Genomic DNA, 23909 nt, shown 5'->3' with positions numbered 1-23909 from the left:
AAGGAAGGCCTCATCCCACATTAAGCTTAAATAAATCCTAACGTAAGTATCGTTACATAATATACCTGCTCAAAGAGAAACCAGACTGTACTTAAACTCAAATCTCTTCTTGTTTCATAAGACAATCCTTTTAAAATGCCTAAAGCAAGTGTGCAGTTTCAGGGGTTTTTTTTTGGTTTTGTTTTTAAACAACAAAGTTCTTCAAAGGCAGGCATGAGTTTCGCAAACCTGTGGGCTTTGGTCAAGCTTTTTTATCAGTGTGACACACCACAAACTTTATTCAGATAAAGAGCAGCATCTCAAGTTGTGAAAATACACTCACTCACCTTTTTAAAATACCTTACACTTTAAACACTACCAAAACATTCCCTTCATCAAATGTGAACTCTTTGGCAAACAAGGAAAGAAGCAATAAAACCTTCTTACTGAACAGCAAAATACACTTTACATGTTCACAGCACCACAAGCATATCAAATCAATATAGCATCTGACAGAAAAAAAAATTTAAAATTTCATATGCTTTCCCCTTAACATAGATTTCACATAGAATCTCCTTGCATCTTACTTGCTCCTCCAGCCTACTTTGTTCCATTTTTGCAAAAGCTCCCAAGTTTCCCAATATAATAAGAAGCAGAAGTCTGAGCAAGTCACTTTGCAGTTCCTGTTTTTTATATAAAATTTCGAACAGCCAAGCAAATGTTCTGCCTGTAACAACCAACTAGCAAGACAAAGGCACAAACAACTAGCTGTTTGGAGACAGAAGAATGGACACATGTAGTTGCTGATTTGGTGACATCGCCAAATTAGCCTTTAAAATGTATTTATTCTTTCAAATTATTGACAATCCAAACCAACAAACCCTGTTTCTGTATAACTGATGCCTAGAGTGGCGCCAGCACACTCCAACAAAATCTGCTCAGTTGTTGTCATTCCTCTATTTCATTACCACGCCTATTTGCTATTCCCTGACCACAACTCTACTAAAGCAAAAGCTTATTCATTGTTGGTAAGAAAATACACAAAATAAATAAGCAAACCCAAATGTGGTATGCTTTTCAGTTTACTGTGCAGTAAGATTCTAAATGATGTTTAAATATTGCCATGAAATTCTTCCTTTTACCAGTCTAGCAGGAGCAGACCTTGTCTGCATTCACTGCAGTGCAGATCTCTGAAAGGAGAAGTGGTTTTCTCCCAGAAATAACAGAGTTCTGTTGTAACTGTAGCCTGCTCCTGTTTCTTTATTGCAGTAGTGACAGGGATCCTCCATTATGCACATGACTACAAAAGCAAAGACCCATGGTTTAAGTCTACCTACAGTGAAATGGTAAATGTACTTGCATTACACGTTATTTTTCTTTGCTAGCTTTACCACTTAGGTCCTGAGGCTCTAAAATTAATTACCTGTGTCACCTTGGCTCACAGAGAGAAGTTTAAAACAATTATTAAGAAAGTTTGGAAGGAGAATCAACCTTTCAGCAGCCAATATATACATACACATTATATATATAAAAAAGAGTGTGTGCGTGTGTATAAATAAATAAATGAAACCACCAAGGAAGCCTTCTCCCCAAGTCATCACTGTTTCTGGGAAGGGATAAAGTGAAATTTAAAAATGAATAGACAACTTAGAGTTTTGATTTTCTCTCACCCATTTGTTGCCACTAGTTCTTTGCCACAGTAACAACTTATAGTCAATACCAAGCAATAAACATAGCATTACACCAAGTTAACTGCTGCAGATCAGGTAATTGCCTGTGACTTACATAGCATTCAGAAAGATACACACTAGGCAAATCTCAGTACTCTAATACAAGTACCTTATAATTTCCCCCTCATTCCACACTTCAGGATATAATGGTGAAATACCTGTTCTGTTTCCACCTAACTGTTTTTCAAAGTATTATCTTCTACAGGCTAAGTCAAAACCTGTCAGGTTTTAGCATCATTTCTTGCATATCCTAAAATCCATTTACAACTCTGAGGAAAATATTCTGTAAAGTTGTCACCATACACTGCTTCCACAGAAATGTAAGCTATCCTTCATAAGCAACAAAAGGAACAGAAATAACACTTTCACTGCATACCAGGCCATTCAATGAATCCTCCAAAAGTCTGTGTTAAGCCTTTAAGCCACAGGGTCTTTTCTATTAGAAGTTCAAAATCCATGGCTGGCAAATTCTGGAGCAGGACAGCAGCAACTAGCACCCACGGGCTCAAAACCATGTTTTCTATTTGCAAGAGCTCCATTTTATAAGCTACGTCACTGACAAATTCTTGGATATCCTCAGATGGCTTTTGGGGAAGATGCCTGAAAAGAACAATGCAGTTCAAGGTAAAGAGCTCCAAAAACTGGAATATAAATCACACCCTTCCTTATTTCTTCCTTATTGCTCCCAGATCCATAACTACTTTACAGCACCTAGCATCTGGAGGGTGATTCTATCTCTGTGCTATGTATGTAGAACAGAAGTACAGAGCAAAACATCAGTAGCTTCATGACAGTATTTGAAACATAGATCTCTGTATTGATGCTGCACACTTGTTATCTTGAAAAAATATATATGTTATACATATGTATATATATAACATGTACGTTATACAACAAATTGCAAAAGCCACCCAATCCAGTCATAGACACAGCTCCCTGGCACATGATCACGTAACAGTTTGCCGTAATAAAGCAAGAAGGGAGAGAAAGACAGAATTTTTAAGTGGCAAGAACACCGAATTCTCAGAAAACAGAGGTTTGCCTGGCTCATGCATCATCATTAAATTTTAAAATGGCATCTTCTCGACACAGTACAAAGCTACCCAAGTAACAACCTGTTTCAGGAACACCCAGTCACAAGCATGATAAGCCTCTGCTGAGACAAAGCAGGTTCATCTGACATAAATAGTCAGATGGGGGAAGAGTGAGAGAAGGTTGCAAACAAAGTACAAGAGAACATCTTAATTATTTTACATAGGTGAGGACTAAACAAATGCTTTTCCTGTGCATACACCATGGAAAGATGTGGTACCTGGGAACCAAATTGTATGGGCACCGATTGATTCTCCCAGATGCCAAGGTTCTAAGTGATACCGGCTGGCCAACATAGATATGTATGGTACCAAAATTGTCACTGAGGATTCTTCTGGCTTTTAACAACCCCTATGAAAATGGGAAAAGCAAAACTCAAATTTTGGTGCTACAGGGTGTGTATACATCCACCTATGTTCTGTTCTTAAGGAATTTACATACAGATGTAGATTCTTTGGGCTTTGGAACTCCTAGGAGTTCATATGCATAGAGAGATTCTTCTAATATCCTCTCATAACTGATGCTGATGGGAACAAGGTACGTGTCAAAGACTTCACGTTTCAAAAATGGTTCCATCACAATGCTGAGAAGACCTGCAAATTGAAAAAAAAAGAAAAAAAAACAGTGAATCACTTGTCTTTTTCAAGTAGGGAAAAGCAACTGCAATTTAACTTTGAAAAAGATATCTTCAAATTTTAGTAACTGCTAATAGGTGTGCACTGTGCCTGTTCTCTCTTCAAGCAAGCAGAAGCGGAAGACATTGCCCAAGCTTTAAAACGGAAGGTAAATGTAAGCAATGCATTTGGACAGCTATTTGTGCTCTTTTCAGCAGCACTGCTCTGCGCTCACACCGCATCTTCGTTCTAAAGATTCCCCATTACTTTTATAGTTAGCTTACAATATTTCTCTGCTGGTCAGGGGATGCCTATTTTCTAGAAAGAAGAGGGTGAAGAGTTACGCAATTAAGTACACAATGGGGCAAAGGGAGAGAAAGCAGTAGAGTGCAAGAGACACGTATTGCCGTTCTTTGTATGACCTTGGAACTCCAACCATAGTGTTTTGCCCTACTATGACAGACCTCACCAATTTCCCATCACTTTAACAGCCCTTGTGTCTGAAGAACTTAAGAAGCACATAGCAACTAATGAAAGCACTAATAATCATAAAAAGTTCCGAGTTTTCAACAAACCTACCAAACTTTGGAGTCAGAGTCTTGGCGGTGCGGCTTCTAGTCCCTTCAAGAAAAAATTCAATTGGGGCATAGCCACTCTTCAAAAGTAAAACAAAACAAAAAAAGCTGGTCAGAAAAATAAAAACATTTCTTCTTTACTGCCCACAAATAGTTTTAAGTACTTAAAATGTAAGTAAGTTTCTTTTAATGGAAGCCATGCATGTCTAACTTCAGTAATCTCTAAGCCTATATTCATCCATTGTATTTGCCACACCATATAGTTAAATTAAGGAAAATATTGCATCTGTCATGAGATAGGGGCACATGATCCAAAGCAACTGATGAGCAGCAATTTGTTTACTACCGACTGCTGAACTATAACAACAGAGTGCATGCATGCCCTTCACCTACAGCAATTCTGAGGTAAAACACATTTAATCAGATCACAGTGAAGACTTTCAATCACATAGCTATAACACTGTGCGTATTTCACGTGAATCATTCCAACAAACTATTTCCTAGGTGTACATTTTAAGAATTCAGTAATTTATTTACCCTTAGCATCGTTTTTACGTATTCAGCAAACACTGCCCAGTAGAGTCTGTTCCCACCAAAGGAACGTCGCATAAAAAAGGCACCTGCCCTTCGCAGCAGCTCACCAACTATTTTCATTCCTAGGAAATCTGAAAAATAATGAAACAAAAAACAAAACCACACAGAGAAAACTTATTGATTAATATCAGCCAGCAGAATCAACCACTTTCTCTAATACACTGATTCAATTACCAGAATAAAGAAGACCTCTTTCAAGGATTCTGTTGTTGCAAATACCTTTATTTGCTTCAGATTGTCTACCAAGACTTATGTAAACATGAATGGCATAATATGCTTTCAAATTTTTTTGTGTAAGCAGCATTCACTTAGAGCAATTTATTTTCATTATTTAGATGGCCAGATTTCAACCCTAATAAAGACTACATTTTTGAAGTACATTGTCTCACTCATCTGCAGAAGGATCAGTTACCACTGAATGTATCGTAGAAGACAGAAATTAACTGACCAGTTACACTACATTATACCATTCACGATCCTGACTCATCGCATTGGGAGGTGTACACCAAACTAGCTAAAATTTTTTATAGTTTTCTAGTTTTAAGCAATGATGGTCAACACTTAACTTGTCAAAACCAGGAAACATTTAACGTTAACAAATTTCTTAGGGAAGCATTTCAAACGAGTCTACACAGCAGCCGGCCCCATGCCACTTCAACCTCCTTGCCACCTCACTCCATGAAACACTTGAGAACAGATATTCACTCAGTAAAATAAATTCGCATGTCCAGCTGCAACGCTGACAATGACTGCCTTGAAGATGTCATATGTCAGACACACATATATGTGAGATACAGAGAGAGAAGAAAAAATAGATAAAAAGAAATTGGCTACAGGACCCTGGGCAGCAATAGCAGCTGTCAGAGCTTCCCATGTACAGAGGTCCATCTTTTTCCTACTCTCCTACTACCCTCCCTCTCTCACCACAACATAGACTCTATCCCCTCCCTTACTTCCACCCTCCTGCCGCATACTCAACCTCCCAAGCAGGATGCCGGCTGCACGCCCAACGCCTCTCCCCACCCCATAAACTGGCACTGAAACGCATCCCTTCACGTACCTCACGCCTACACCACCTCACCAGCTCTGCACCTCTAATCAGACTTGCTCCCAAGACCTGAGACAGAAACACAATCCCAGCACCAGCTAGATTCCCACTATAGTACTGTATGAGCATGTACTCTGGTGTTAGTGGCAACTGTTTACGTTCCCTTAGCTAATCCCCGTAGATCTATCCGTATGCTACTTGAAGCCAGTCGATAACTAACAAAGCGGAGGCACTTACCACCTGTATCAGGAGAGTGCCTCTCCGCTCAGCACAAGTACCACTTTGAGAGTGAGTTTGTAAACAGCATCTTGTGAACCTCTAACACAATATGCAGTAAATACAACTACAACCATAGAGAACTGTGTTTTCTCCAGAGGCATTTAAAATAATACACACATGCAGCAGTATAATCAAGCTGCAAGCCCCTAATTCTGAAGAACTTTGACCCCAAAACACCCAAAACACTTGAAAAAATGTTAACCACTAAAAAAATCCCTCTAAGCTAAACTAATAGTATCTTAAGATACTGTTTTGAGGTCCAAAACTTAAAAAGGCTCTAATCCAAAAGTCAGCAAAGGATTACACCAATACCTATGACAGCATGTGACCAGATTCTGAACAATATGTGACAGGTAAGCAGCTGCAACACCTTGATTAAGGCATCTATATAAGACATCAACTTCTGACTTCACCAGAATCTAACCCACATCACCCAGAGGCAAGATACCACGGACTCAAAGACCAGCAGAATCTCGTCTTCCCTATCAAGCACGTTCTCCCAGCTTCTGCTGATTTTCTACTGGTCTTCCTAACTGCTTGACTGGAAAAGTAGACTACAGTAGAGCAGTAGGTTCCCAGATCTTTGCTAGCTTGCCTGTGTGCATTACAGTGCTGCACCAGACCCGAGGTTGTTGTCTGCCTGCTTAGAAGACCTGGTTGATACCCAAGACTTCCAAGATCAGGTTTCTCAGTTAAGTGCTGCCGGAGTCTGGATCTTCAAAAAGCACTTTAACTCAGAAGATGTTTACTGTTAAAGTCTTCAAGAATCATTTCCCGCAAATATACTGGCTTCATCTGCTTTAGAATTAAGTGCATCCAAAATCGTGACCTCTGATGTGAAATTTTGTTTCCCAGCCAGCTCTGCTCTCAGCACTTCACATAACAGAGTTCTGCCAATGCTTCAAGGGAATCAGTCACATCAGCAACAAGCACGAGGTGACTGGCATTTCATATCTGGCTACTGTGACTGCACTTAAAACTGTATAAAGTATCACAAAAGGTTCTGTATACACAGTAGCTCTTGGGCAAGTTTTTGCCTGTTCCCAGGCCAAAAAAGCAATACAGAAGTCGTCTTCACAACACCTATCTTTGCCCTGGCCTTGGGTCTACAGATGGGGTACTTTGGGGCAAACTTGCTATGAAGAAATTCACCTTTGATTGGACTCAGCACTGATGAGAAGCTTTCAGGCACCATAAGCATCTCGCCCAAAGAGGTTTTAACAAGACATATTTGGAACAGAAGTTAAACACAACTACTTATAGTAGCAGCTACCAGACCCCTTGGTACCAATTCTCTGAATCCTGAAAACACTATTAAAAGAACATACTTGCCTATTCCTGCAGCAATGACAGGCAAAGCCAAGTCATATGTATATAGCAAATAAGACAGCATCAAAAAGTCTACGTAGCTTCGGTGACTGGGCAGCAGTACAACTGGATGCTCCTGAATGGCGTGTTGCAACTAAAAAAAAAAAAACAAAAACCCAAAAACACCCAGCACAAACAATATTGTTCCAATATTTACAGACTGACTGTTGAAAGTTGAAATACAGACCTTCACAGAGCTTAAAGCAAAGAGAAGCTGATTTGTTTGAGGGTGCTTTCTCTGTCCATATACTCTACACCTTTTTCAGCATGGAACCATAGGAAATTTGGAGCAGTAGTTTCCAGACTAGCAGCCTGTGGTTCACAAGCATCACAGAACTCAAAAGCCTGGGCCACCTCATTACATGATAGTCTAATTCAAATCCCTTTTGATGGGGATGGGAAACCCAATAGGGGCTGTCAGGGCTGACATTGCTGTCGGCCAGGGAATGCACTGCACCCTCCAGAACAGCGGCATCCTGCAATGAAACGGGGAAAACAGCTCCCCTGGAAACTGAGGCAAACTTAAAGCATCTCCTGCCTCAGAGGTGCACAATGTTTCACCACTCTTAGCTATATGAAGGTTTTGCAGAACAGCGAACCCACTCAGCCACATAATTTTAGGTTTTCACCCCCAATTCACCTAAATGCATTATTAGATTTATAATATCAGATAGAAAAACTCTCTCAGTGGCTGATCTAACAGAATCACTGACTCATGGTATTTCTTACCATAGGAAGCATTTGGAAAATGTACAAAAAGTCCTGCTGACTGTTTGCCTCTAAAATACTTATGTAGCATCTGTCTTCCCCCCCACACTTACTAAGAAGTGCAGTAATAAACACAAGTGCAGTTGTTTTTTTTTCAAAGGGTCTTTTTCATATTTGTTCTTGGAGCAAAGATTAGAGTCTTTGTCCAAGTGACTGGTATGAAAATATTATAACTTTTATAGTTCCCCCCCCCCCCCCCCCCCCCCCCCAGTACTCACTCTCTGCATTCCTTCTTCATTCACACAAACTCTCTGGAAAAGCTGTTTAAATATTTTGCTCAGAGTAAAGGCAAAAAATCTGACAGCTCCTAACTGCATACTGTGACCCATCTCATCCAGGATTTCCGTGGCTTCTTCTTGAATAATATCAGGTGATTCTCCCATCTCTTTTGCTAACTAAAGAGAAATAAAACAAACAAAATAGCAATCAGATGTTGTTCCCTTCTCCTTGCCCACACACGCCATTCTACGTGCCACAACAGTTATGGCAGAACTATTGCAATAGTCAGCAAGATTTGATTTTATGTGACAGGCATGCTTCTAATCATACAGAATCTGTTCAGTGTCAGCCAACAAGAGAAAGCCAAGTTAAAGCTGTTCAAAATCAAGAATGAGCTCAGATGTCAATGGTGGGGGGGGAGAGTGTGCAACAGTTTTTCCCCTCCAAACACACAATCTGAATGTTTTAACCTGTAGCATCTTCAGAGGAGATTTAAGTTAGAAGAACATTTCCTATATTATTGGTCTAAAGAAGGCTGTGTGCAATTTTCTTTGACTAGTAAAATGAAACCTGCATTAGCAGAGATCTCACAACATAAATCTTTGAAGTGCATTTGGGTTAGATTTTAAGACTTGACTGAAGAACCTCAGCCCTATCATGCTTCAATTTCTTTGTAACATATTATTTGGCAATGGCTAGCTGAAATGCATACCAAGCACTGTCTTTACCAACTTTGCACGTCAGTGATCTTTTTTCTGTTGCTACGCACATTCCCTTTTGAAGTTTCTTAAAACAGACTTAAATAACGGGCGTCCCTCCTACTTGATACTTTGAATCTAGAAATATTTAATTGAAAAGTTAGTCTTTTACTGTTATGGAGTGAGGAACATGCCTTTTGCTGAACATGGAGGAGGAAAGAGGAGGAATGGCAGAAGAAAAAGCCTCCAAAAAAGCATGGCTCTGTTTAGAGGCCAGCACTGCTTACTTATTATTTCTATTTTGAGACAGAGGAGAAAATCCATCTCCCCCCAACCTACCTCCATATACCACCTTACCATCATATCTACTGGTTCAACTTTGTTTTATTAAATGCATTATCCTTTATCCTGCATATTTCCACATGTAGCTATAACTGATTATTTTAACCACTTAAAGAAGCCAAAAATTGCTTCCACTTGAGCCTGAGAAAAATCAATCTCTCTTAGGAAGCCAAAAAATTATTCTTGTTATTCACTAGGGAGAGAGATACTCATTCACCAGTAAAAAGCCTACCACACAGTTGATCTTCTCTGAATTAAGTGCACATCCACTACAGAGCTAAGCACTTACTGCCCAAAATCAGGAATCAAAAAAACAGACCAGTCACATACAGCAAGCTAAACCAAACAAATGCACTTAATTTTACATACTGCACGTTAGTAACCTCAGCAATTTGTCACAAGAACAAATTCTAGTATGCCCCTGTAAAGCTGTGTAAACTCTGCCCAGGCACGAGGCACACTAATCGCAGCCTGTTGGGCATATTGCCTAAGACAGTCTCAGTTAGATACTTCCAGTAATTTCTAGTGCAAAGCTGATAACTAGATTGCAGTGGCAGGTCTGCTAACCCCCTTCAACCACTTGACGCTAGCTGGGAAAATACCCATCAAAATAATTTTCCATCAAAAAAGCAGCACTTCAGAAAATATCACACAAATGCCTTTCTTTCAAATCTGCTGTAAAATATTTTCTTTCAGTAAATGTTTTAGTGTTTCTGAAGTTGAAAGATTAATTTTTCTGGATTTCATACTACTTGGCAATTCATGACGGCAGCAGGACTACTTTGTAGGACATGGTTTAGTTTGTCAGATTGTAACAGATTTTGATATATCATAGATAACACTGATCATTAAAAAAAAATAAACAGAAAAATTTTATGGTAGCCACTCACTCAGGACTAACCAAAACATCTTCTATGCTTCTACTGGCCTGGAATTATTTTTCATGAATACTGAAAATAGTTACTCTGCTAACTAACACACACTCTTATTTCCGCCATTTCAACACAGTGTAAAATATGAGCCAGTTTGACTACAAAACATTTTATTCATTACAAAGTAGTAGCTGCCCTTCATCTTAAAACAAAAATTTGGTTACATCTTCAACAGTGTTTCTAATTCAAAGAATTCTCTGTGAAATTTAACTCTTATTTTAGGGAAAGTAGCATTTATGACCGATTCATAAATACATCACTAGCCTATAAAATTCCTACAAGACATCCTCAAAGTACAAAAACGTCTACTAAGAAAGAGTGCTTATGTCTTTCGCAGGGCTGCTCTGTGGCGAGGACAACGGAGGAGGAGGAGAAGAAAAAAAAAAAGTCAAGCACATTAGGTAAGTTAGATGGTGAAGTGTCGTATCTGCAAAACCAAAATACTATTTATGAACGAGCTATCTAACAGCTTTAGTGGCAACTCCATGGCAAATCAGTATTTGTTTTTCCTGCCAAAAGAGTACGGCTCTGAAGTTACTGATTTATTGGACCATGTTTCAAACTACAGCTATCGTGTTTGACAAGGTCAGCAATAATCTTTTTTTCCCCCTGCTGCCACACAAAGCTTGGCTGGGTTCAATCTACCTCCTCTTACAGCTAGCTCCGTGTCCAGACTCACCTGCTTGATAACATACTGAACTTGCTCCGACTGGAGAACAGCACTTTTAATAGCGTTTGGCTTGCAAGGTGAAAGTCCCTTGTAGATCACAGGAGTATAACATTTCATCGCGTATCTCAAGTCACTGGACATTCGTCTTTCCTCCAAGATATCTTCAAATTCATCTCTTTTCTTTGATGTGAGCTCTTTCTGCTGGGAACATATAAAAAAAGAGTGAGACACTGTCTTGAGCTATTCAGTGGTCTGCTTGGCTACAATACCAAAATAATGGCATGCAATACTTTTGCAATATTTGGGGTTTCTTTTTAGCTTTCCATAGCGTCTGCATGCCACACTCTGAGTGCATGAACAAATATTACCTGGTTGGAACAATGCTGCAGAAAGAAACTAAAAAGAAAAGGAAAAAAAAAACCAGCAAAAAACCCCCAAACCTTTCCAGCTGCAAAGATGCCCAAATCACCCTACGCCACATGTTACTTAATTCTGCCCAACAGGAAGGAGTTGAGAGAACACCTGGGCTTTGAAAGCTAAAGTGCCTTGCCTCCAGCCTCTCCATGATTAATAGGTATTAACTAAAACACCTCTCACAGCTGCATGAAGACAATGCCATGAATGACGTTATAAAAACACAGTCATCAACACAAAAAAATAATCCCTGCTACTTTAAGTTGCATGTGGGACCTTGGTGATTCGTGCTGTCTTTCACCAAGCTTGGATATAAGGTACATAAAACACAGCCAGGCAGGAACAAACCAGAAAAACCTTATTATCAGCCACATGAAGATCAAAATGCAATATGGTGCACACGTAGGTAAAAAGAGAGCTCCGAGTAACCAACACCGCTGCCAAGCAGCAAAACGGTACATCAAGAACAAATTGTGGACCCATCCCGCTGCAGAAGCCTCGGTGACAAAATTCTTCCCCTTGAGTCAGCAGGTATCCCCTGCGCTGGAGAGAGATGTCTCCTATTACCTCCTATAACACCACAGTTCATATGAATGACCCCTCAGTCTTTCCAAAACTGAAACTGTATTTCTCTGAACTTCAAAACAGCAGCAATAGCCACCAGACACGCAAGGCAACTGGAACAAGCCTCTATGAAACAAAAATATAAAAGTTTTTGGTTATGACCAAGCATATTTATTAGAAGAAGATGCTAAAAATAAAAATGCTTGTCTCTTCCTCTACAGCATCACTTGAAGGGTAGCACAGGCATCCCTTTTATTCTTTCTGCCTCCTCTCCCTTATATACAACCTGTGCAGAACCAGTCTGATAATGAAGGATAAAACATGTCACTTCATGGGCTCTTACAGTGACTTTTTCTGGTGCTGGGAGGAAAGCCTGGCCAGCAAACACATGGGAGAACACCAGGAAGAGATAAGCAAAATGCCCAGCAGCAGCAGCGGCTGGGTTTTCAACCTTGGGAGAGGGAGTCAGGTTTCTCTGCCAGCTGACCACAGCCACATCAGCAACACTATCAAAGCAGCTGACATTTAAAGTAAGTAGAGAGCAAACATCAGCGCACACAAATCCTGCTATAATGTTTGACCTTCTCATAATCTTTTCCCCACACAGTATAGTCACACTTGGATACCATCCTCCTACTACAGTAGCATTTGGTAGATTGTCTAACTTTTCTTTCCGCTGTTGTAGTTTAGAGAATTGTCCCGAAATAACTGCAGAACGAACCCTCCAGGGACTTTTAAAACAATCCTATACAAGGTGTTAAACCCAGGCCTGTAGTCATTTAAAACTTTAAGGGTTTTTTTCCTGTATGGTTTAGTATTAGAGTTTTCAATCTTTCTTCCTCCACAGCTTTCAACTAGTTGGTGTTTTGCAAGAGCCAAGTAACCTAACAACTGTTAAGACTGGAAATAGCTTATATTAGCTATCTGTTGCCATTGACAGGTTATATCAACACCCTTGATTAAAAATAAAACAGAAAAAAACAATCCATTATGCTCTGTAATAGCAAAAAAGATAGCTCAAATACTAGCTGGCTCTAAGCATACACCTACTTAGACCAGTACGTGACAAGTCATGGCTCAGAAAAATCTAAGCAACATTTATGTCAATTACCAAAGTTTAAACCCTGCAGTGTGCAACTACACGAAGCCCAGACAAAGAAACCCAGCGCTCAGCTTGGGTAGCATCAGCCACATCAGCAGTCACCGCGCGGCTACAGCCGCTCCCCAACATGGCTCTGGCGAGCGGGGTTTTGCAAAGGCCACGGCCAGTTGAAAAGTCACCTCTCTGCCACTGCTCCTCATCTGGTGTTTCCAGATTTGATGTACAACTGATTTCTCCCCATGGCAATAGATATTTTCACGCCCTGTCCTGAAGTATTGCTGAGGGAGCCAGAACACACACTTTACCAACCACTAAAGAAGAATAACACTGCTTTTACACATTACAGCCAAGCTGTTCCAGCTTCAATCGCCGACTGGTAGAGAGCACGTTTAGAAGATACGCCGTTGGAAACCTTTACATCAGAAAATGCAGTTACGCGCACTGTTACTGTGACATTGGTGAAGTAGAAAAGCAAAACAGCAGGAGCGTGGAACTCCTCTGCTTCCATGCAACCTTTGACAGCAATAAAACGAGGGTGCTCATGACGCTCTTGGGACACCAGCATACAGCCAAGGAGACACAGAAGAGAAGTTCGGGAATCTCTACCGAAACCAGGAGCTGTTTCCCTCTCTCCCCGGTCCCCTCCTCCAAATGCAAGCAGAGAAGGGGGTTCAGCACCCTGCACCCAAATCTCCTTGTCTGAGGCTGGCGTAGGAGCTGCAGGGGGAAAAAAACAAGGTCAGCGAAGTCATTTCCACCATGTAACACGGGAAAACCCGCTTCGGCCACTCCACCTCCCTGACAATTTTCAAGCGCCGAATTCCTCGCCGCTGCCAGGCTCCTGTCCCACGCCGCAGCCACGGGGGCTGCCTCGCGTAGCACCCCTGCCCTCCGACACCCGCCGGCCCAGCCAGCCTCTCCACCGGGCCTGGCCGCAGGGTTGTCGGACAAAACCTCTCTAAAGCTGAGTTTCAGCCGCCTCTGAGCGTTTTTAAAGCCGCTTGGCCTTTCGCAGCGCATCTCAGGGGAGAAGCGGCGCTCGGGATCCTGTCGCATCTGACACGACAGGTACTGGGGAAGCAGGAGAAGCGGGCCGGGGGACACGCAGCGCCTGGGGAAGGTGAACTTGTGAGGGGAAACGCCCGGCTCCCGCTCGGCCCCCACCTGTCCCCGTTGGGGCCCCGGGAGAGACCTCGTCCCCTCCTGAGCCCCTGCAGAGCACAGCCCCCGCCACGGGGAGCGGGGGGGGGGTAGTAGGGCTGGGGGAGTTGTGCGCGATAGACCCGCGCCCAGCAGAAACCCTCCGCTGCCCCCCTCGGCCCCCAAACCAGGGGGGCAATCGGGGTTGGGGGGCGGGAGGAGGAGGGTTGCGCCAAGCGCCGTCACTCCGCTTCAGAGTGAACGGCACCGGCGCGGCGCGGGGGTGAGGCGGGCAGCCCCCTCCTTCCCCGCGGCCCCCCCCCCCCCCCCCGGTCCCGCCGCTGCCTACCGAGTACATGGGCGCCCCTCGCCGCGCCCGCCCGGGCGCCGCCGCCGCCGCTGCCGCCGCCATGGTCCTGCGAGCTCCGCCGCGCCCCCCCCGCCCGCTCGCCTCGCCTCCCCCGCCCTTCCTCCCTCCCTCTCCCGTCCTCCCTCTCCCTCCCCGGCCCCTCCCCCCCCCCTCCCCCCTTTTGTGCCGCTTTGCGTTGCGGCAGGCGCGGGGGAGGGCGGGGGGACCGCGCGATGGGCGGCGCCATCTTGGGGGCGACGGGAGCCGCCGGGGATCAAACGTCCTTCCGCCCCGCGGCGGCCATGGGGTCGCGGGAGCCGTGCCGCCGGCTGGAGGCGGTGCTCGGTGCCCTCTACGATCTGGGTGGGTGAGCGGGGGCCGTGCCGCGGGGCCGCCGGCGGGGGCGGAGCGGGGCCGGGGGCAGCGCGGCCTTCCCTGGGGGCTGCGGGGAGGGAGGGTTCGCTCTGAAGCGGAGCGGCGGTGGTCGCGGGCGGCTGACCCGGGGTCCGCGTTCCGGCACGCAGGTGAGGAGCCGAGCGCTCGGGGCTCCGCGGAGGACGGCGAGGCGAGCGCAGGAGCCGCGGCGGCGGCGGAGGAGGAGGAGGAGGAGAGCCGGGGACCGCAGCCGGCGGGCGGGCGGCGCGGAGCCCGCGACTTTTTCGGGGAGCTGCGGGCCGAGCTGGGCGCCGCCGCCATCCCGCCGCCCCCCGCCGCCCCGCCGGCCGTGGAGGTCGTGGTGTTTCGCGGGAGGAAGAGGAGGGGACGGCCCGGCCCCTCGGCTGCACCCACCGGGGGTGCCCAGGTAGGACCGGGGGGGGGGGGGGGTCCGGGTGGTCCCCACTGCCCCGAAGCCGCCCTCTCCTGCGGTCGTGGGTGCCCCTGGCCCCTAGCAGGGACCTTCTTGTAAGGGGGTGCGCTCCCCGAGCACGGCACCCGCCAGTAGCTTGCTGGTTCTTTAAAGCGCAGATATATTTATATTTGTTTTTTAAAGCCACACCGGAGAGTTGACATTGAGCGGGTACTGGACCGGGATGCCCTTTTCTGGTGACAGCTAAAACCAAACAAAACCCTCCGCATGTTTGGTTATTTTTATTTTTTTCTGTCTCCCCAGTCTGCTACCATAAATGGTGAGATACCTTCCATAATTCCCCTGTCCCACACCTAGTTTCTTCCCTCTTGCTAATCCAGCTGCCTGGAAATCTGGGATCCTTGGGCGAACGGTGGGCTCAGCTTGATGGCATCCAGTCCTGCTGATTTCCAGCAAGGCTGCTGGCAGAGGCAGGCTGAAGCAGGGGTGGGGGCAGGACTTGAAAACATTTTTTTCCGCAATTTCAGAACATCTCTGGATAAGTATCTCATATTTGAAATAGATGTATCCCAAAAAAATAAATTGATCTGGAGGTAGGACTGCTGATACAGCAAGAAGTGAGTAAAATGGGAAGCAAAGCCTCTTGGCTACTTCTGTCCCTAAGTGTTTTGTGTGCTGCTCTGTTCTTGTCAATAGGTGTGGATGTGAGGTGCCAAAGCTTTCTTCTCTTCTCTGGCGTCACAGCAACACTTGGCCATTCACAAGCAACATGCGTCTTGGAGGATCGGTGTTGGGTGGTCGATGGGGGAAGGCATGACAGCATTACATCTCAGTCCTCTGCTGTGGTTTGTTGGTGCCAAATTCCCTCGTGCTACCAAAAACTGCAGCTGAGTTGCTTCAACAGAGAGCCCTGGGTAGGCTTGGCTGGAAGCTGAGCTGCCTTCCACACCGAGCAGAGGGTCCCTTGCTGGTTGATTGGTCTCCAGATTTTATAGCTTCTCTGGTTGTTTTCTCCGAGTTGAGTTTATGGCCGTTACGTCAGAAGCCCAATTCTAAAATAAGCTCTGGTAGGCCAGCACGTGGCTGTCTTGAATTCAAGGAGACTTACTAGTATCTGGGGTTTGACTGCTGGGAATTGGGACATTCAAGAGACTGACCAAGTGGTTGGTTGAATGCATAAATTTTTGTGCTTTTTCTGGCATGTTTTCCTCTAGAAGTTGCCCTAGATGTTTATTTTCTCATGCTTTTTACAACTTAAATTTTTCTGACCAAAAAGACTGGTGTTAGGCTTGTTTGTAAAACACTCTAAAAATAACCAGGTTTATTTGTGGTTGAAATGGACGATTTTATATAGAAGCTTTTGCAGAGTTGAGAGAAGTTTGGGTTTGGCTCTGGTGGATGCAGAGGGAAGCCCTGATGTAACCCTGGGACCTGAACCTGGGACCGAATGTGACTTAATGTCCTGGAGAGTGAAAAGGAAATGCATTAAAAGCGCTCGGGTTCAGTTTTAATACATGTGTAGCACTCCTGCCCCCTTAAAGGGCACAGTGCCCTTGACAGCAAACAGGGAAAGACGAGCGGATGCTACTCGAACAGGCAGCCGTTTCCCTACCCGTGCTGCCTGCCTGCATCGGCACGCTTGGGAGCGGGCAGAGCATCCGCTCAGAGAGGTGGTTCAGCACGTCCTCCCTGAAATGTGGAGTCAGACACAATCGAAAATAACCCTGGGAGATTTGTTACTGCTCTGAAGTGTCCCACGTAGGACAGTCCCATAGCGGGCAGGCGTGGAGCTTTCCCTGGGGATTTTGCGCTTCTTTTTCTTCCTAGGATACGGTCTGTCCCTGCTGGAGACTTCCCCTGCAGATTGAGAACTGCTGATGGATGGTCTCCGTGTAAATCGCGGAGTAGAAAAGATGTGGCTTTTACTGATCTCATATTGAGCGAGTAGTTTTCTGTTAAACAGCATTAAGTGGGGTCTGCCGTTTGCTGACAGCATCCTTTGGAGTGGTTTCTCTTGTATTAGTTAAGCTGGATATGTGCACTAATATATGTCCATGCAGTTGCAAATTAAGCTTGTTCTGTGTGTTGCCATCAGCACATGCGCTATTACCGCTGCATGCTCCGTCTCAAACAAAATGACTTCAAGTTCGTGTCCTATCCTGCATTAGCAGTTTGGTATGGATTTGGAAATGGCATTATGCGTGATGCGTAGCTCACACGTGGCAGTTTTTCTCTTATACTTTCAAGTATAAATTACATTTTATAAAAATTAATTGCAGATATTAATATTGTTCTGAATTATGAAACTCTTTGTAAGTGTTAGCAGATGATCCAGGCACGAAAATGCAGGACAAAGCTGTATGTGCTGTACTATAATGGTACCCTATAAATTGTGCAAGGTTGTTCCAGTAAGACCCTATAATATCTACATACTAAAAATGCTGTTGAGACTGTCTTTTTTAATAAATCCAGGTAATAAAGCTAGGAAAAGATACTTCTGGAAAGCTGTATACTCTTCCCTACAACTCATTTTATGTTTCACTGCTTTCCAAAAAACTACCACAATCAGCATTCAGGCTGGTGTTACTTGTTATATTAATTTTGAAATGTTTTATTTGTTTATAGACCAAAATAGCGGATGAAGAGAAAAATGCAAATGAACAAGAATTTAACTTCGAAAAAGTAAGTCAGCAGGACCTATTTAATCTCACTATTTTAATGTGCAGGTATGTGTATTTGTATCCTAGGGAAACCTACGGTGGGACTGATGGGAAATGCTTCCAGAAAAGGTTATCTCTTGTAAGTGAGGATTTCCTAATCGGTAATTTTGGCTGCGTGCCTTGCCAAAGGAGAAGCATGCTGGCTGTTGTCAACTGCTCTGTGTGAAAAGAGGCATGTTAGAACTCTGTGGCCTTTCTTTCTGATCTTTCAGTGAGAATTTGAGGAGGATCACTGTATGTTAGCTGTGTAAAGCCATATGAGTACCCATAATGTTTAGCATAGGTCTGTCAGGCCCATGGTGTTAGTCTTGGATTTCTGGTCTCATGTGGGAGGGAAAAAAGGTATCTTGGCATCTATTTTTGAAACAGCAGATGACTTTCCATTTGTCTTTTTATTCTCATCTGTTCTTACATGACTGCAACTAGCATTGGCCTTCTTAGATACTGATCCGTTTACAGATCTGTGCAAGGTGTTTTATGTGCCTGATCTCTGCTCAGGGACGTGCTGTGATCCGGTGAAATGTCTCACTGGAGATTCTCCGTGGAGCTCTGTACTGCTGAGAACAGGGGGGGATTTAACCACTGACTTTAAAAAGATTATGAATTTACCACTCGTTTTGCCAGGTTATTCTTGTATGGTGTCAACTATACGTGTGTGTGTAGTCAAACCAGTTCACCATCTGCCCATCCATGTTTCTCTGCAGCCAAGGAATGAGGACACTCTGTAAATGTTGGGTGTGCTGGGTAGCACATTTCGTTGTTCTTCTTTGTGCTGCACAACATGATTCATTTTTATATGGAGGAGATCTGTGGCATGTGTTGTTTTGTGTGAAATGAGGAGAATCGAAAATTATCCCCTGACAGCCCTCGCCACCCAGACATTAGGTGGACAGTGGTTAACTGTTCTGCAGTATAGCTCCAAACTCAGTTTTAGAGCACGCTGATTTTTGGTATTAGCCAGGGTTTCTTTGGGAGTATGACTTTGTTGTGGTCTGTCAAGTGTTATTTGTTGGACAAATTATGAAATGCTTGCAATTTTCTGTAATGTTCTAGGCTCGTCTGGAAGTGCACAAGTTTGGAATCACTGGCTACAAGAAGCAAGAACAACGCGTATGGGAACAGGAGCGTGCTATCATGCTGGGAGCCAAGGTAATTGTTGCTTGGTTTGTGCCGGGCGGTCACCCAGCTCTTACAGTGCAGGAAAGCAGTAAAAAACGCTGGGGGGGGTTGGCACTACATTTTTAAAACATGAGATCCCCTGCCCTGACCCTTCTCTCGCTTCATCCTTACTTTTACATTTTCTATTCTGTCTTATCTATTTCCTGTAGACATTCGGAAAATTATATGATTGTGTTATCAGAGGTGTTGTATAGATGAAAGATGACTGATTGGGGTGGAAAACAACATTTACTGATTTTTAATCAGGCCATTCAAAACTAAATTGTTGGAGGAAGGGGCTTGTTTTTTAAAGCTTCACTCTCTCTGTGAGTTAAAGGTGGAGGAAACTTTTCAGTTTTATTTATCATCAGTAGTGTAAAAGAAAAAAATAATTTTGTAGGTCTTTCTTCGTGGGTGGGGAGGGCTATGCGTTTTCCTTCTAGCTCAGTGTGTATGTGGAAACCTTGTAGGACTGATACAGAGCATAAACCTCCTTCTGTATTGTCTCCCCCAAGAAAGATACGGTTTCTATGTGTGTACCTTACATCCCTTAAGTCCCTTCCTCTCACCAAAAAGGAAATAAACGATTTCTAATGTTTCACCACCACCACCTGAAAAATATTGTCCATGCAAGTGTGTGAATATTTTTTTGAACCTCTTTGAAAATTTCATCAGTGATATCCCTCCCAATCTTTATTGCAGCCCCCCAAAAAGGAACACGTGAACTACAAGACTTACCAAGAGAAAATGAAGGAGAAAAAAAGGGCGAAGGATGATGATAAGGGAAAGGTTTGTGTGAAATTTTCTGTATAAAAAGGCCGCATGTAAGAGCTAGCCCGAGAGCCTGACAGATAATGCCTCAGGTGCAGGAGGAGTGCCCGAGCTTGACACCTGCTGCTCCCCATGGAGTGGGTTCCTGGCTCCAGCAGCACTGATCTCATCGCAAAAGCTGGTTGTGTGCAGTATGAAAGGCATAGAGTTAGGCTTGTGTTGTAGGTTTCCCTGCCTCATCCCTTGAGGTTGATAGATTGATGACGCAAAAACAACAGGTTTGTTGGTTTGTTTTTTTTTTTCCTTGCCTCTTCAGGGAAAAAAAATGGCCTTCAATTAAAGTATGTTGCATGTGGTCTAACCACAGAGAGCCGGATCTTCAGCTGGTTTCGTATCAGCGCAATTCCATCTACGATCTGTCTCATTATTTAAAGCAAGGGTGAGGTTTCTGTTGCATCCATCCTCTAGCACGGCCCGTCCTGTCTGGCTCCGAGCCTGCTCCCTGCCTCCCTATGGAGTCTTCTCACGTAGGTGGGAGCAGGCTGCAGGGCAGGTAATTGCTCTATCAGCCTCTTTCCTGCCACCCTCTTTCCCAAGGGACCTACTTCTCCTCTCTCGTGTGGCTCAAAGTGCACGACCAGACACAGTTGAACCCTGTTATTTTGCCATGTAAGCTCAGTCAGGCGATGAGGCACGCCTGCCTGGTAGCAAGTCCATCTTTTGACCCAGGGATCTGTCCCACGCCCAAGAAGCTAAGCCTCTCTCCTCGTGCAGCTGGATTTGTGCCTCTTCACGTGGCAGGGGCAGCATGTTGGTCATGAGAGGGCTGTACGTTCCGTAAGGTGGCAGGAAGGGCTCTGGGCACTCCTAGCAGTGCCTCCGTAACGCGTTGCATCACTTGGACTCTGCGAAGGTCTCCCAACCTGCTTGAAATGCCTGCTGCTCCGTGAAGCAAAGGCTACTGCGTGTTTTGTGTGCAGATGGTTGTTTAGCCAAGATGCTCTGTTCCTTTTCCATTAAAATATGTATCTTTAAAAACAGGAACATAAAGGTGATGCTCTTAAGAAGAAGAAGAAGAAGAAAGAACAGGAGAGGTAAGCTGGTTTTAACGTGGTTAAAATTAACTTGCTTTTGTATAGCCTCCCCAGTGTATTTCCCCTATCTAACTATGCACAGTCTTGTATCAGAAGTCATGCAGATCACAGTGGAAGGAACTTCCCCAGCTGGAGAAGAACTGTCACAAAATGGTGATGTTGCTCTGTGTCTAGCAGTTTCGGAGGCTTTAGTTATTCAGGTTAACTGAAAATATGTCAGTTCTGCCCTGACATGTCTAACACTGCAGCTGGAGGTGAAATGGATGGAAGTCCCTGTGTGCGGGCCTAAGATATGCCACTTACTCAGTGCATTGGCCCTGACGCATAATTTCTGCAAAACATAAGCTGCAGTATACAGAGGCTTGAAAGGTGAAGTGGCATTCTTAATCATAGTGTAGCTGGTTCACTGAAATGTACTTTCTATCTTTTTTCCCTATCCAGAAGTCTTTGTGTTTCTGAACTTTTTAAAATTTAAATCATTCTCTAATGTGCTTCAAATTTTGAATGGCTATGCAGGTAATAAATGTTCCCGGGTCATTACCTGCTATGATTTGATATTCCATAATACCAAACACTGATTGCATAAATAGGTGACACTTTCACCATATTAAGCATTTTCTTGACTTTCTGTTGTTTCTCTTAATTCTTTTTTTCCCTCTTCCTATTTCAGGAAGGCCAAAAGGAAGAAATCAGTGCCTAGCATTTGGCATGCAGGACAAGTTGGAAAATTCAGAGACGGGACCTTGATTCTGCAAAGCTATGACATAAAGAAAATTAAATCATCTAAAGTTATCAAATGAACTTATGATACAGAGTGAAATGGACAGTACACATAAGATAGAATTCACGTTACTGCCAATGCAGACTTACGGAACCTCTTGCCTTCCCACCATATCCTAATTTTTTTTACTTTATTTGTTGTTGCAGGATTTCCTATATTCCATTCTGCCTTGGGAAGAATCTGAGAATTTACCATTTCATAAATAAAATTAAGACTTTTTATTAAGAATGTTACACAGGCTATTTTTATTAGTCAATACGTGCTAAAGCAAGCATTGCACTTTCCAGAATCAGCTTATTGGCTGTAAGTAAAATATTCAGTTAATTCATTAATTAATGGATTAAAATATATAGCTCTTCACTTTCATCTGGAAGGAATATGGAAAAAGCAATACCTTACTTGCTCTGAACCTGAAGTAGGTATTATTCTCAATACATCTGTTTCTGTGTCCTTATGAATTGTTAGTGGATAGTGGAACTGCACAACAGTTTTGCTATCCAGCAAAACATCTTAAGGTTTCAAAATTACCTGCTTTGGAATGAAAATAAGATTTTCTGAAGTTTTGTCCCAGGTAAGAGTTACAGATTCAACTTGTATATCTCTGCAGAGATGTCCAAATAAGCGCTGTTTCAAATGGTGGCTTGGTTGGTTTGTTTTTAAAAACATGAGGCATAGACACTCAATAGCTACTGCTTGTTCATGGTTAACTCGGTGTGGCCATGCCTTATAAGGCTTTTCTATGAAATCTTTGTCAAAACTGAAGTTTTAGTGCTATTTGGATTTCAGCAATTTGATGTTTCTGAAAGAACATTTTGGTCCTCTGTAGCTAAATATTTTTTTGGTTTTAAGGTTGTGTTTCCATTAGAAATGGCAGTGGTTAGTAACCTTCCAAAATGTCCTCTCCATTCTACCTTAAGCTAAAGAGACTTGAATATTTTAGGGGGAGGCAAAAAAAAAAGGTTAACTGTTAAGTGACAGAGGAAAAAGTTCATGTTGTGCTGCTTATGTGTAACGTTATCTTTATCTGGAGCTTGTTTGAACAGCTCTGGCAGTGAAGCAGGTATATATAAGGAAAACAGCCCTTGCTGGAGAAACTTCTTCCAGGTGTATTGGTGAAATTCAGTGTACCCCTGCGGGCTGGGGAAGTGAAGCACGCTTCTCGGCTGCCACCTGGGAGCCTGAGTAAGGCGATCTCTAACCCTGAGCTTGCAGCTAGCAAGGAGAACAGCAGCACAGTCCTGTCTGCAAACAGCAGCGTCGGAGGCTGTCCCCTTCCCAGGACAGGGAAATATTCCAGGGCAGGGAGAGCTGTGCTTACTGGTGAGAAGGGGATGCTTACTGGTGCGCTCCTTCCCCCACACCTGCCACCTTACTTTCAGGTCCTGGAGAAGTGCCCCGCCAGCACAGAGGGGTCTAAGAGGAGGGAGAGAGTCCGGAGGGAATGAGAGCCGGCTAAAAAGTGGAAGGGATTGTTTCTGGAGCCATGTGGGAAGAGGAGGGGTGTGCAGAGTTGGTTTGCTCAATACTGTTATCGCATTTCATAATTGCATAATTCGATTTCTTCTTATTCAGTATTGGTTGCAGATTGAAACCGGAATTAATAATCCTATCTGGTTGCAGGCTTAGAGAAATGTCGAATCACGATTGCATGTGAAGATATGCTAGCTAAGCAGAATTGAGTACAGAGCATCAAGACTTGTTGAGGCAGGAGATGGGCTTTGGATGTTGTGGCATAACCTGTGTTTTTTGATTCCTGGTTAATCCTTGAGCTCGGTTTTTCACTGCTCACTTCTACATGAGGTTTTGTTCAGCTGGCTTTGGGTATAGCCTGTGGTGGGAGTTTACATCCTCAGTCAACTTTGGCAATTTAAATGGCTCACTTTCCAGCTCCACAGGTCCCAAAAGTTATTTAGGAGTGAAACTTGGTCAGAATGGAGTGTCTAATTTTTGCAGTCCTGGTCTCAAGTTTGCAAGCTCTGTTAAAGAAGAGCTGAAAAACTCAGTTCTTAAAATAAGAAGTTGAAAACTGAAATGCCAAGCTGACAGTGGAACATGAAAGCTTTGGGGGGGAAAAAACCAAGAATAAAAGCTTATTCAAAA

General features: G+C 43.7%; 2 protein-coding genes across 2 annotated transcripts in view; one reads left to right on the top strand and one right to left on the bottom strand.

The window, feature by feature from the left end:
- Nucleotides 1-14724, bottom strand: part of GNPAT (glyceronephosphate O-acyltransferase) — a 22240-nt gene extending 7516 nt beyond the window's left edge. The window contains 10 exon segments of the mRNA XM_030036029.1: nucleotides 2086-2309; nucleotides 3022-3152; nucleotides 3243-3394; nucleotides 3995-4070; nucleotides 4528-4655; nucleotides 7244-7373; nucleotides 8266-8442; nucleotides 10918-11109; nucleotides 14478-14562; nucleotides 14564-14724. Of these exon segments, the coding sequence (XP_029891889.1) occupies nucleotides 2086-2309; nucleotides 3022-3152; nucleotides 3243-3394; nucleotides 3995-4070; nucleotides 4528-4655; nucleotides 7244-7373; nucleotides 8266-8442; nucleotides 10918-11109; nucleotides 14478-14562; nucleotides 14564-14724 (1456 nt within the window).
- On the top strand, nucleotides 14697-23909 carry C13H1orf131 (chromosome 13 C1orf131 homolog). Its single transcript, XM_030036036.2, has 7 exons — nucleotides 14697-14840; nucleotides 15002-15279; nucleotides 17911-17967; nucleotides 19059-19154; nucleotides 19866-19952; nucleotides 20976-21028; nucleotides 21699-23909. Exons 1-7 carry the CDS (start codon nucleotides 14711-14713, stop codon nucleotides 21826-21828), a joined length of 831 nt encoding a protein of 276 aa, XP_029891896.1. The 5' UTR covers nucleotides 14697-14710; the 3' UTR covers nucleotides 21829-23909.

Source organism: Aquila chrysaetos, chromosome 13 (assembly GCF_900496995.4).
Source record: "Aquila chrysaetos chrysaetos chromosome 13, bAquChr1.4, whole genome shotgun sequence".
Lineage (NCBI taxonomy): Eukaryota > Metazoa > Chordata > Aves > Accipitriformes > Accipitridae > Aquila > Aquila chrysaetos.
This window is presented reverse-complemented; position numbering and strand designations above follow the sequence as displayed.

Coding starts and splice junctions, on each gene's coding strand:
- C13H1orf131 (XM_030036036.2), top strand. CDS start 14,711: ATGGGCGGCGCCATCTTGGGGGCGACGGGAGCCGCCGGGGATCAAACG. Junction 19,155..19,865: donor CTATCATGCTGGGAGCCAAG/GTAATTGTTGCT, acceptor TCTTTATTGCAG/CCCCCCAAAAAGGAACACGT. Junction 19,953..20,975: donor AGGATGATGATAAGGGAAAG/GTTTGTGTGAAA, acceptor CTTTAAAAACAG/GAACATAAAGGTGATGCTCT.